General features: G+C 45.9%; 1 protein-coding gene across 1 annotated transcript in view; it reads left to right on the top strand.

Annotated features, from left to right (window-relative positions):
- The window catches only part of LOC122941558 (transient receptor potential cation channel subfamily V member 6-like), a 36432-nt gene extending 24050 nt beyond the window's left edge, over window positions 1–12382 (top strand). Inside the window, 6 exon segments of the mRNA XM_044298886.1 lie at window positions 136–212; window positions 2730–2895; window positions 8074–8140; window positions 8506–8774; window positions 8911–9017; window positions 11935–12382. Of these exon segments, the coding sequence (XP_044154821.1) occupies window positions 136–212; window positions 2730–2895; window positions 8074–8140; window positions 8506–8774; window positions 8911–9017; window positions 11935–12169 (921 nt within the window). The 3' untranslated portion in view covers window positions 12170–12382.
- The last annotated feature ends 2922 nt before the right edge of the window (window positions 12383–15304 follow it).

Raw genomic sequence — 15304 nt, 5'->3', positions numbered from 1 at the left:
TGTCTGCCTGCAGTCACCACTAGAGGGAGCTCAGGAGCTTATTGCAGACTTATTATGAAGATCATTGATCTAAATCAGACATGGTTAGAGGAGATAATTAGACCTTTTTAGAAATTATGATTTCTCTGGCCCTAGATCCCTGTGTTAATGAAACCACGACGTATCTCCTTACTCCAGGACAAAGTTTCAGGGGGACTATTTCATTTAATTCTGTAAGTATTTTTCTTTTGTCATCCTCCATACTATTACTGTCATCTATCTTTTTACAAGACCAGATTTAGAACCTGTTATGAGACTTCTCTTACTTTAGGTTAAACATGGATGGATTTATTATTCATGTATTTATATTTAATCCCTTAAGGACACAGCCGCTTTTGACCATCAGGACGAAGCTCCACTTTATGTCACTTTATGGGCCAGATTTACTAACAGTTTTGCACTTTGTACTGTCTAAGAATATGAATCACAATCTTAATAGTAGATACATTTACTATACTGGTGCATGGACCTTTATACATTTGGAGTATCATAAGTTGCATGAGTTTACCCCTTCCCGCACCATGTCGTAAATGTACAAAACTGGCTGGCGCCATTGCTATGCCATAAATAAACAGCATGGTATGGGGAATGTAATACTTGCCATGCCACTTATGTCAATCAAGCCAGAGACTTGTCAAATAATCTTTAGATGGCTGTTTCACTGTTTTTGCTCGTCATCATTACTGGTACTGGTTGGATAGATGAGATGCCTTAGAAGCAGCTCATAGGGAGGTTGATGGATCGTATTGAAGAGACCCAGTGGGTGTATGAAGACTTATTTTCTGGCAATGGTCCACGGAGAAAAATATTGGTAATTATCATTTGTCAGCCAAACCAGACACTCCTCTAAAAAGTTAAGCAACCCACCTGTAGACAACTGTTTATGGTTCTTGCCCTTCATCAGTATAGAACAGAGTACCATTGCCTGGATGATGTCTACATACACCTGCTGGCTCTCTTCATTGAGAACAAGTCAACCCCCTGAGCTGCATCTAAGGAATCTCATCCAGCCCACCAGAACTCTGTATTGTTGAGGTGTAATACCTCATGCCTGGGGGTGCTACAAATTCTTTCTTGTTGCATTATGAATTTTACTGGATGTTCCTGGCCGTTACTACCAGCAAGGAGGGTTGGCAATGGTTAGACTAACCACCATGTTCCTCCCCTCTAGAAGTGGGCTGGTCCTGCTGTCACGAGATGGAGTTCCTATGTAGCTAGAGAGATGAGTGGAAGTAGACAGCAAAGCTCCTGCTCCTGTTACAGACTCCACAGAAATAACTACTTCAATTTGTCCTCAGTTAAAGTCTTAAGAGTCCAGGCTGCGGTGTGAACTGTCACACCTCCATCTACAGACACTGCTGTGACGTGATGTATACAGCCAAGCCACCCATCACCAAATAACCACTAGGCCAGTATCACCTAAGTGCTGAATTACCACCAACCAACCTGCTGCCATATCCTTGCTGGTGCCATTGGAGACTTGCTCTAAAGACTGCTGCTATTGTATGTATTTTCAGTTCTATATTGCACTTAGTAAAAGGACTTTTAAGTTTAACTCATTCCTCAGTACTATATTTCCACTGCACTGATCCCGAAGGAGCAACGGCCAGAGGGAGATTACCATGACACAACACTTCATCAGGGCCCCTACCACTCCTATCCTCGACACCGGCTCCTCGGGGGTTTGCTGCAGAGGAACAAGAGCCTGAAACAGCTGTCTACAGATGGGTCACTCTTCCTTTTTGAAGAATCTCTGATTTGGCTGACATGAGCTAATTTGCCTAACTTTTTCTCCCAAGTTTTCATACACTTATTGGGGCTGTTCAGTGAGAACTGGAACCCCCTGAGGTTTATGAAGAAGGCATACAACTTTTTTGTGATAGTCTTGAAACTTAGCACTATGATGGTTTGCTACCATTGTAAATAGTGTTGAGTGAATCGAAGTTCATATCAGGAAAAATTTGATTAGACGTGAAGCCAAATTTTTTAATTTATTTATTTTTATTCATACTCACCTCATCTATTTGCGCATGAAGAGTCCACCGCGTCAATCTTGATTGAAGATCCCACGTGAAATCTCGTGCACAGTGATGTATGACGTCACCATGCTGGTTAGAGTGATGACGTAATTACACACCGCAAGATATTTCGCGCTGGATCTTCAATCAAGACGGCTGTGGCGGACTCTTCGCGATCAAATGAATAAGGTGAGTATTTCAATTATTATATTTTTTTTAATAGATTGACTCCGGACAGCCCTCAATGGTCATCACAGATGCCGCGATCAGCGATGAACGTGGAATCTGTAGGGTTCAATGACAGGGGGCGGTGCAAAGTAATTCATCGGGAAGCAAATTTATTTGTGAAATTCGGCAAAGCAGCCAAAATCGAATATTTTAGAACTTCGCTCATCTCTAATTGTAAGCATATACTCCTGAGCTGCTCTGTTAGTGGTAGCCGAAGAGATAGAGCAGGTTGACAGGGAAGACTCACTGAGCCCTATACCTGCAGCTCCAAAAGCTAGCATTTCAGAGAAAGCATGTCTTAAAATGTAAAGAATCAACACAAATATCCGTTAAGCACAGGGCAGCCTAAACCTGTCTAATACCCATATACTGTACATTTCTAAGAATAACAATTTTTATTCTGTTCCTCTACTCTTCTTTTCTTTTTTTTTTTTGTTACTGCAGAGTTTTCTTCTGCTGCTCAGTACTTCTTACGCTGGCCCTGAGACTCACAAACTGTGATGGAGAAGTCATCCCAATGTCCCTGGCTTTGGCATTTGGCTGGTGCTATGCTATGTATTTTGCTCGTGGATTTCAGATGCTTGGACCTTTCACTGTCATGATCCACAAGGTTAGCAGTTGGGATATAGAAAGTGGATTTTTGTTAAAAACTGAAATGGCAAGAATCAGTCATTTGAGACAATCACAACTAAGCAATTTCATTTAGTTATGGAAATTATTTAACTCATTCAGATTCATATTTCCGCTTATAGGGACAGAGTTTTTTTTTACTCCAGTCCTAATCTTTTTAAGGTTATTGGCTGGAGGGCCTGGGTGACTGACAACCAGGTTACTGGAGTCAAAGAGCTCAGAGCAGTTGTCACTTGTCTTACTGTTGCAGTTATGCTCAGGCAGATATATAATAGTGATGAGCAGCATAGGCAATATTCAAATTCGGGATATGTCGCAAATTTTTGACCTAATTTTCGTCATAAATTTGTAAATTCGTGAGCTCCAGTCATTATATCCTTGATTGTGAAAATCGGCAATGTAATATGCGCATATTGCGCGCGCAATACAGGCGTGGCTCAGTTTTGCTACATTTTTCAAGCTGCTAGAAAATGGTTGGCAGCAACTTTCGTGACTCCTGATCACTTTAAGTAATTCAGCACTGTGCTCCAATATATTTGCGATTGCGAAAATCGGCACTAATGATGCGTAAATTTTTGGGCAATACATGCAACTTTACATTTTATCAGGTCTGAGTAGATATTACTGATTGGTGCACTAAGAATTGTTGTGACATCACAGCTCTATGTCTGTAGCATGTATGTATGGAGAGCAGAGAAACAGTAATTCCTATCACACTACCTAACACCCTGCACTGGAACCTATCAGCTACACTATATCACTATCTAACCTACACTGACTTTCTCCCACTAACTATCTGTATTATATAAATGAGCTAACTATTAGTGTTGATCGAGCACCATAGTGCTCGGGTGCTCGGGGGCTCAGGCTGAACACATCAGAATGCTCGGTGCTCTACCGAGCACCAGAGCACAATGGAAGTCAATGGGAGAACCCGAGCCTTAAACCAGGTGCCCCCTGCCTGGTTCAAAGGAAAAGGTTAGAATTTGATGGAAACACCATTGAAATGGTCGGGAACAGCATGGGGAGGATGTCTGGATGCATCTTGGACTCCCAGGTCGCTGCTGGGAACGATGTTGTCCGAGTAGTACGCCACTTTTACAGACTGACACTAATACGCACAAAACTGAAGATAAAATCAATTTTAGAGGAAAAATTGCTAGGAAACATTCTTTCCTTTATATTTACTTGTATATAAAGTGCAAGAGCTGCCAAAAATTACAAGGAAGAGGCACTCCGATACAACCTGTATATCACATAATTGAGGGCCTCATTCACATTGTGGTACAATTGTTCAGGTAGTGGGACTCCTACACTCATGAAGCCTATGCACTATGTGAAAGGGCTGCCAAAAATTACAAGGAACCGGCACTCCAATACACCCTTTATTACACATAAAGGAGGGAATCATACACAGCCTTGAAAAATTGCTATTGACCCTGTATAACGTTAGGGGCAAGGGCCTGCTGCTGATCCGACCATGTAAAACATTTTGTGAATGAGAGCTTGCTGCCCAGCTGACCATTTAAAAAATTGTGTGGACGAGGGCCTGCTGCCGAGCTGACCATCTAAAAAAAATTGCAGGCGAAGGCCTGCTGCCGAGCTGACCATCTAAAAATATTTGTGGGTGAGGCCCTGCTGCTGTGCTGACCATGTAAAAAATTTTGTGGACGAGGGCCTGCTGCCAAGCTGACCATCTAAAAAATTGTGTGGACGAGGGCCTGCTGCCAAGCTGACCATCTAAAAAATTTTGTGGGCGAGGGCCTGTTGTCGAGCTGACCATCTAAAAATTTTTGGGGTGAGGGCCTGATGGCTGACTGGTGCTGAAAGATGATAATTTAGAGGTGGAAGTGGAGGATGAGGCAGAGGAGGAGAAGGGGTAGTTGCAGCCACTAACGTAGGTGGCAGCGGAAACCCTGATGGAAGTAGGGCCTGCAATCCTTGGCGTTGGTAGCACCTGTGCCATCCCAGGGTACGACTCGCTCCCGGCCTCCACAACGTTCACCCAGTGTGCCGTCAGGGAAATTTAGCGTCCCTGGCCAAAAGCGCTTGTAATGTCGCTGCCACCACCGCCTAATAAAAAATTTAACTGAATGAATGTCACTGATATTTAGGATGCTCACACGTTATACAGGAGGTATAGTGCAAGAAATGTCGCTGCCGCCACCACCACCTAATAAAAAATTTAAGTGAATGAATGTCACTGATATTTCGGATGCGCTAATGTTATACTGGAGATGTAGCACAGGTAATGTCGCTGCCACCAGCAGCAAAAAAATTTGACTGAATGACACGAATATTTCGGATACGCAAACGTTATACAGGAGATGTGGCGCAGCTAATGTCACTGTCCGCAGCGGACACCGACTACGGGAAAAGGACACTGGATGTCAGATATTTTTTGGATGCGCACACTTTACACTGGAGATGTGGCGAAGCTAATGACACTGTCCGCTGTCAAAACCGTCTACGGAAACAGGACACTGTATATCACAGATACATTTTTGAAGCGCACACGTTACACTGCAGATGTGGACACCGTCTATTGACAAAGTACACTGGATGTCACAGAATTTTTTTGGAAGCGCACACGTTACACTGGAGATGTGTGCCTGGTAAGGTCACTGTCAGAAGCGGACACTGTCTATTGAAAAAATGTATTTTGTGTCACAGAAATTTTTTAGAAGCGCACACGTTACACAGCAGATGTGGGCCACTGTCAGAAGAGGACACGGTCTATGGAAAAAGTGCACTGGATGTCACAGATATTTTAGGGATGCGCACACTTTACACTGGAGATGTGGCGCGGATAATTTAACTGTCCACAGGGGACACCGTCTACGGAAAAAGTGCACTGGAAGTCACTAATATTTTAGGGATGCACACACTTTAAACAGGAGATGTGGCGCGGATAATTTAACTGTCCGCAGCGGCCTGTTACACTGTATTTATCGCAGGATGCGCTAAAAATATATATTGCTGCTGTCACACAAAATAGTCCTTACAAGGAGTTTTGGGTCTCTGAAACTTTTTGTACGAAAAAATATTCAATTACACTCCCTACACTCTGTCCCTTCCTATGCTCAGCTCTTCCTCACTTTGATTGAGCTGAACAGCAATGTAAATGACACAGCAAACCACAGAGCACAGCAATGTCACTGCTCTCTCTCTCACAACAGCAAAAAGCAGCAGAAAATGGCTGCTGGGGAGGTTCTTATATAGTAAGGGGGCGGCAACATTCCTATCGGTTGCTAGATATATTGCTAAGCTCTGAGAAAGATATTGCAGCCTTCTCATTGGCCCCCAAGCAAGAAGGGAAAGAATAAATCAAGGTAACTGGACTTACTGTAGATTTCTTGAAAACTTTTCACTCTTTCTTCCAACAAGCTTTCTCAATTCCAAAGCTCGTTGGAAGAACGAGTGAAACGTTTTCAATAAATCTACAGTATATCCAGTTGCCTTGATTTATTCTTTACAGATATACCATGACCTGGATAAATGAGAACCTTCACAGACAAGAAGGGAGGTTATTTATGAAAAAAAATCTAGAATATTAGTGATTATGAATATATAGCACTATATTTTACATCTTTGCGAATTCTCGAAGTGCCGATATTCGTGATAAAAATTTGCAATTAGAATATTCGCGAGCAACACTAATATATAAATGATTACAGGTGCTGTCTGAATAGACATTGGTTCATGCCACAAGAGGGTATAAAAGTGCTTCCACCACTGGCATCTAAAAATACTCTCAGAGGTCACTTTTAGGTAGTGTACCTTTTGGTGAGAGATCTTTGACTGCTTGACATGCCTCTACAACGCACTCAAACACAACGTGCCTAACAGGCTTTGATAGTGGGTACATCATTGAACTGAGAGAAGAAGGATGGTTATTTCATTAAATTGCCCACCATCTAGGCTGTTCGTACCTCTCTGTTTGGAGCTAATGGGAGCAGTGGTTACATGAGGGCATGCACACAAAGTGAACAGGCACCATATGGCCCAGACAGACCACTGCTACCAGAAGGAGGTGTGGAAGTTCTAGATTGTTCTGGTTGAGACTCCATGTTGGAGCTGCCAGGAGTCCAACCTACTTTTTGGCTGAACATAAGTCCGACTACAGGAGTGAAGTGCAACATAAAGATAAAACAAAGACACCAAGTTAGCTTGTCAGTACAGCAGAGTGAGAGAAATATATCAGAGTTGAGTTTGCCTGCCAGTTTAATGCTAAAGTCTGCTGGAACCAAGGCAAAGCCTGAAAACTGTTTGGAGAAAAGTTTATTCAAGTAAAACTGCCATTGAACTTCACGTCAAAGTCTGGACTCAAGTTAATTCTTCAAATCCCTCAATTATTCCCCCTATTTATTGCTTCAGCGCCAAAGCCTGGGGTCCAGCCGTATCTAGGTAAGAGCACCGCGACACAAATAAAGTGACATTTTAGGCCGCAACATACGACTCGGCATTTCCTACACCTTGATGCGACTGATGGGAAGCATATCTGGTCTAGAGGTTGTATCTCATCTTGTATCGAGGCTAGAGGTTGTATCTCATCCTGTATCCAGGATAAAGGCCATATCTCATCTTATATCCAGGCAAAAGGCCGTATCTCATCTTGTTTACAGGCTAGAGGCTGTATCTCACCTTGTATCCGGTCTAGAGGCCGTATATCATCTTGTATCTGGGCTAGAGATGGCCCAACAGGGTCCTAATCCAGGCTAGAAGCTGTATCTCATCTTGTATCCAGGCTAGAGGCTGTATCTCATCTTGTATCCGGGCTAGAGGCCGTATCTCATATGGTATCTGTTCTAGAAGCCATATCTCATCTTGTATCGAGGCTAGAGGTTGTATCTCATCTGGTATCCAGCCTAGAGGCCGTAACTCATCTTGTATCCAGGCTAGAGGCCGTAACTCATCTTGTATCCAGGCTAGAGATGGCCCAACAGGGTCCTAATTGTAGAGTTTTCACCAATAACACGTCTCCTTTCTTCTAATATTGTAATCACTTACATATATCATCGTTGCATTCACAAATGGATTGTTTCATTCCACCAACTCTTTCTTGGTACAGGGTTTCAACTAGTGTGTTTCTTGATGTAGACTTTAGGCAATTAAGATCCAAAATTAATGTATTTCATTTGTTTTTCTTTCATTGTAGATTATATTTGGAGATCTCCTGAGGTTTATCTGGCTTATGATGGTTGTCATTGTAGGATTTGGCACAGGTAGGAACACGAAGAGTTTCTTCCGTCCTTTATTTCTAGATCCATGAATTGTACCATCCTTTAAAAGTATTCCATAGTTCAGTGATGTAGATGCCATGTTCCCTCTGAAGGTGTTTCATGGTAACATTTTATCAAGAATTATTTGGTCTACCATAATACAATGCATTTTAATCGACTTCTAAGGATAACCAGGGCAGGGACTACTCAACAATAAAAAATTATTTGTAAGAGCACCATTCTAGGTCTTGATACATTTAAGAACATGAGGGCCTATGATGGTTGTAGGTTGACGGTTACCACAATGATTCAAAATATTCACGCCTCATACTGATCTTAATAACTTTGTGTCTTGTTTCTTGTTGCAGCTTTCTATATAATATTCCAGACTGAAGACCCGACGCACATGGGAATTTTTTGCAGCTATGCCATGTCTCTTTTAAGCACCTATCAGCTTTTCGTCAATGTCATCAACTCCCCGGCCAACTACAGTGTCGACCTTCCACTTATTTTTAGCATTGTCTATTTCTTCTTCTCTTTAATTTCCAACCTTTTAATGCTGAATATATTAATTGCTACAATGGCAGACACGCACTGGAGGGTGGCACAGGAGAGAGACGAACTCTGGAGGACTCAGGTCAGTGGAAATTATGGATATATTTGCATGGTGATTGATCAAGGCTGCCCAAATTCAAAGCAACCAGTGGAACTAATCGGCTTTAACCAACAATTCATTTATAACATATCAACTGTGTTTTTTTTAATCATGGCAGCTGGCAGCAACCACAGTAATGCTAGAAAGTAAGCTACCTCAGTGCTTCTGGCCTCGTCTTGGCATATGTGGATCTGAATACGGACTTGGAAACCGGTGGTATTTATGGTGAGTCCATTTTTTATGTACTACAAGGCACGAAAGGACATTCCAGTACACAAAATGCATGAGCACTGAAACAGTCACTGACATTGTGCACTCAGAGCTGACAGCATTAGACCACAAAAGCAGACGTGTCAGACTGACAGATACTACACCACACAGGAGAGCTAACAGATCCTCTATACTACACCACACAGGAGAGCTGACAGATCCTCTATACTACACCACACAGGAGAGCGGACAGATCCTCTATACTACACCACACAGGAGAGCTGATAGATCCTCTATACTACACCACACAGGAGAGCCGACAGATCCTCTATACTACACCACACAGGAGAGCTGACAGATCCTCTATACTACACCACACAGGAGAGCTAACAGATCCTCTATACTACACCACACAGGAGAGCTGACAGATCCTCTATACTACACTGCACAGGAGAGCCGACAGATCCTCTATATTACACCACACAGGAGAGCCGACAGATCCTCCATACTACACCACACAGGAGAGCTGACAGATCCTCTATACTACACCACACAGGAGAGCGGACAGATCCTCTATACTACACCACACAGGAGAGCTGACAGATCCTCTATACTACACCACACAGGAGAGCTGACAGATCCTCTATACTACACCACACAGGAGAGCCGACAGATCCTCCATACTACACCACACAGGAGAGCTGACAGATCCTCTATACTACACCACACAGGAGAGCGGACAGATCCTCTATACTACACCACACAGGAGAGCTGACAGATCCTCTATACTACACCACACAGGAGAGCTGACAGATCCTCTATACTACACCACACAGGAGAGCCGACAGATCCTCTATACTACACCACACAGGAGAGCCGACAGATCCTCTATACTACACCACACAGGAGAGCTGACAGATCCTCTATACTACACCACACAGGAGAGCTGACAGATCCTCTATACTACACCACACAGGAGAGCTGACAGATCCTCTATACTACACCACACAGGAGAGCTGACAGATCCTCTATACTACACCACACAGGAGAGCTGACAGATCCTCTATACTACACCACACAGGAGAGCTGACAGATCCTCTATACTACACCACACAGGAGAGCTGACAGATCCTCTATACTACACCACACAGGAGAGCCGACAGATCCTCTATACTACACCACACAGGAGAGCTGACAGATCCTCTATACTACACCACACAGGAGAGCTGACAGATCCTCTATACTACACCACACAGGAGAGCTGACAGATCCTCTATACTACACCACACAGGAGAGCTGACAGATCCTCTATACTACACCACACAGGAGAGCTGACAGATCCTCTATACTACACCACACAGGAGAGCTGACAGATCCTCTATACTACACCACACAGGAGAGCTGACAGATCCTCTATACTACACCACACAGGAGAGCTGACAGATCCTCTATACTACACCACACAGGAGAGCTGACAGATCCTCTATACTACACCACACAGGAGAGCTGACAGATCCTCTATACTACACCCACAGGAGAGCTGACAGATCCTCTATACTACACCACACAGGAGAGCTGACAGATCCTCTATACTACACCACACAGGAGAGCTGACAGATCCTCTATACTACACCACACAGGAGAGCTGACAGATCCTCTATACTACACCACACAGGAGAGCTGACAGATCCTCTATACTACACCACACAGGAGAGCTGACAGATCCTCTATACTACACCACACAGGAGAGCTGACAGATCCTCTATACTACACCACACAGGAGAGCTGACAGATCCTCTATACTACACCACACAGGAGAGCTGACAGATCCTCTATACTACACCACACAGGAGAGCTGACAGATCCTCTATACTACACCACACAGGAGAGCTGACAGATCCTCTATACTACACCACACAGGAGAGCTGACAGATCCTCTATACTACACCACACAGGAGAGCTGACAGATCCTCTATACTACACCACACAGGAGAGCTGACAGATCCTCTATACTACACCACACAGGAGAGCTGACAGATCCTCTATACTACACCACACAGGAGAGCTGACAGATCCTCTATACTACACCACACAGGAGAGCTGACAGATCCTCTATACTACACCACACAGGAGAGCTGACAGATCCTCTATACTACACCACACAGGAGAGCTGACAGATCCTCTATACTACACCACACAGGAGAGCTGACAGATCCTCTATACTACACCACACAGGAGAGCTGACAGATCCTCTATACTACACCACACAGGAGAGCTGACAGATCCTCTATACTACACCACACAGGAGAGCTGACAGATCCTCTATACTACACCACACAGGAGAGCTGACAGATCCTCTATACTACACCACACAGGAGAGCTGACAGATCCTCTATACTACACCACACAGGAGAGCTGACAGATCCTCTATACTACACCACACAGGAGAGCTGACAGATCCTCTATACTACACCACACAGGAGAGCTGACAGATCCTCTATACTACACCACACAGGAGAGCTGACAGATCCTCTATACTACACCACACAGGAGAGCTGACAGATCCTCTATACTACACCACACAGGAGAGCTGACAGATCCTCTATACTACACCACACAGGAGAGCTGACAGATCCTCTACACTACACCACACAGGAGAGCTGACATATCGTCTATACTACACCACACAGGAGAGCTGACAGATCCTCTATACTACACCGCACAGGAGAGCTGACAGATCCTTTATACTACACCACACAGGAGAGCTGACAGATCCTCTATAAAACCCCATACAGGAGAGCTGACAGATCCTCTATACTACACCACACAGGAGAGGCGACAGATCTTTAAGTTAAGCTAAATTTACATGTTACAATTTCGGAAGCAGGATCACTTTTGGCATCAGTTTAGTGTAAAAATCTCTTTATTTCAGTATAAAGAATGAAAACCAAGAAGAAGCAGGTGTAATGAGCACATCTCTACAGAACTGTACAACTCAGACTGCTGAGAGCACACGGAAGAATTCCACGGTTTCATCCAACAGTTGTAGCACAGGAAATATAAACTCCATATCCAAGAGAAAATCCAGCCATGGGTGGGACATCCTCCGCATGGCAACAATTGAGCAGCTACAGGGCAATGCAGAGCAGGAGGTGTATTTTATTTAGTAGTGATCCATGCCTGGTCAAAGATGTTGCTCGATGTGTGCCTCGGCACACAATATCGGCATTGTTATAGTTTGCCTTATATGAACCACTAGCAGAAGGATCCGGCTTCACTCGGGTATATTTCATCTATTTAATTTAATGATTTGTGTGTCTTTAAAAGATATCAACCGTATCCACTATAACAGTGACATCTACAGTACCCCGCCCTTTTAACAGTGACCTCCACAGCGCCCTCCCCTTTAACAGTGACCTCCACAGCGACTGCCCCTTTATTAGTGACCTCCACAGTACCCCGCCCTTTTAACAGTGACCTCCACAGTGGCCTGCCCCTTAACAGTAACTTCCACAGCGCCCGCCCCTTTATTAGTGACCTCCACAGTACCCCGTCTCGTTAACAGTGATTTCCACAATAGCCCGTCCCCTTAACAGTGACCTGCACAGAGCTCAGTTTCCTTAAAATGTAACCTCCACTACACTTGCCCCCTTAACAGTGACTTCTACAGCACCCCACCCCTTAACACTGACCTCCATAGCGGACCGTCCCCTTAACTGTGACCTCCACCATTCCCTGCCCCCTTAACAGAGACCTCCACATCGCCCGCCTTTTTAACAGTGATCTCCACAGCATCCCGCCCCTTTAACAGTGACCTCCACAGCGGCCGCACATTTATTAGTGACCTCCACAGTACCCCATCCCCTCAAGAGTGATTTCCATTAACTCCTTAGCTATGAGTTTGGCTGACGTATGACGCAATGGCACCGCCTCCGGGTACCGCGTGGCGTAGTCGAGGATGACCAGGATGTGCTGGTGCCCTCTAGCTGACTTCGGTACTGGGCCTATAAGATCCATAGCGATCCGCTCGAAGGGAACCTCAATAATCGGGAGAGGGACCAGAGGACTACGGACATGGGGCTGGGGGCTGGTTATCTGGCAGGTTGGGCAAGACTTGCAAAACTCTTCTACCTCTCTGAACACACTGGGCCAGTAAAACCGCTGTAAAATCCGGTCCTGCGTTTTCTGCTGGCCCAGGTGTCCCCCAAGAACATGTTGGTGGGCTAATTTCAACACGAGCTTGCGATATGCCTGGGGCACCACCAGCTGTTCAATATGTTCACCCCGTAGTTTATTTACCCGGTACAGCATCTCCTGTTGAACCACAAAACGGGGGAACATAGATTCGGCCCCCGGTTGTTGCGGCTCACCCTCAACTACTACCACATTTTCCCAGGCTCGAGATAGAGTCTCCCACCATCACACTTAACGGGGTTGTCTCCCCCTCTTCCACCGAAGTGGCGGTCACCCCTACAGCTGGTCCTTCTGACTCCGGTTCCCAAGGTTCTGGCCTCCCCCCTGAGTCAGGCCACTCTGCTAGGGGTACATCTGTCTCCCGGGTAACTTTCGTATCCGGCCAGAGTGCCGGGAACCCGGGGAAGTCTCTCCCAATGATCAAGTCATACGGTAGCTTTGTGGCGACGGCCACCTCATGCATCCACCTGCCGGCCACCATTGACAGAGAGACCAGGGCGGTGGGATACTCCTTTAAGTCCCCATGTATGCAAACAACACCGACTCTTCGGCCAGTATACTCAGCCGGCCGCACCAGGGCAGCTCTTACCAGGGACACCAGGCTCCCTGAATCCAGCAGAGCCACCGGCAGAGTGCCCCCCACTTCCACCTGGCACAGGTGGCTTTTGTCCATAGTCTCTGAAGTTCCTGTGGCACACAACATCCTGGCATATAATGAGTGGCGGAAGCCATAGTTGGTGTCCATGGGTTCCCCCCGATGGGGACAGTCAGCCCTTATGTGTCCAGGCTCCTGACAACGCCAGCAGACCACCGGGTTGGGGTCGGCAGGGGGTACATCCCGGGCGGGTCTAGCTGGCACCGGCCGCCGGGTCTGGGGTGGAGTTTTCCGGGGTTTGACTGGCCCCTTCCCAAAAGAACCCCCCTGTAGATTTCTGGTGGCCTCATAGCGCTCCACCAGGTCGACCATCTCCAGGGCATTATTCGGAGACACCTGGCCGATCCAGTGCTGGAGAGGGTACGGCAAAGCCCTCCAAAACACATCCGCCAACAGCCGATCCAACATAGCAGTGGGAGTCAACATGTCCGGCTGCAGCCATTTTTGCAAACGGTGCAGCAGATCATAATATTGTGGTCTAGCGGGTTCAGCTGGGTTAAATTCCCACCGATGCACCCTCTGGGCCCGGACCAATACATTCACCCCGAGTCTCGCCAGGATCTCACCTTTTACTGTCGGGTAGTCGCCGCCTGATCATCGGGAAGATCAAACAATACTTGCTGGGGACCGGACGCTAGGAACGGAGCAACGACCTCAGCCCACTGGTCTCGGGGTAACTTTTCCCTCACGGACACTTTTTCGAAGACCGCCAGATAGGTCTCGACGTCATCCGAGGGGGTCATCTTCGGAATCGCCGCGCGGACAGCTTTCCGGGCATCGTGGACATTCTGGGACGCTCCTGACGCCTGCAACGCCATCACATGTTGCAATAGCAGCTGGTTCGTTTCTTGTTGCTGCTTGTTAGCCTCCCGCTGCTGCAAGTTAGCCTCCACGAGGGCCTTCACGACCGCCTCCATTTTGTCAGGGGATACGGGTCGTAACCTTGCCGGCTTAATGTAGGACATGCACTTGTGCCCGGATAAACAAAAACTTTTCGGCCTTCAGGCCTGCCTCACTGCGTTTGCCCGCATCCGACACCAAATGTGGGGATTTGCTCTGGTAGACAGGCTTGCGGACGCAGTACAGAGGCAATGACAACATCTTTAACTTAACTAGTGCACTGTTTTATTCACACAGACGTAAAGTGACAAAATAATAATTTCAAGAAAAACAGTCACCTTGAGTCTGGTGTTAGTTCACACCAGACTGCAGCACATAAGTCCATAAACAATGTAGCAGGCTTAGTCCACGTGCTTCTGTCCATAAACAATGTAGCAGGCTTAGTCCATGCCCAAACCCTCACGCTCCAACACCCAGACTGCCAGCACTCCACTAGCAGATGAAGGATAATCCACACCACCTGAACATGCTGGCTGGGTTTTTATATTCCAGCCAAAACCCGGCCTGGAACAGTGGGGAACAGCCACCCACCCTGCTCTTTGGCTGCTCCCAA

Source organism: Bufo gargarizans, chromosome 6 (genome assembly GCF_014858855.1).
Source record: "Bufo gargarizans isolate SCDJY-AF-19 chromosome 6, ASM1485885v1, whole genome shotgun sequence".
NCBI lineage: Eukaryota > Metazoa > Chordata > Amphibia > Anura > Bufonidae > Bufo > Bufo gargarizans.
This window is presented reverse-complemented; position numbering and strand designations above follow the sequence as displayed.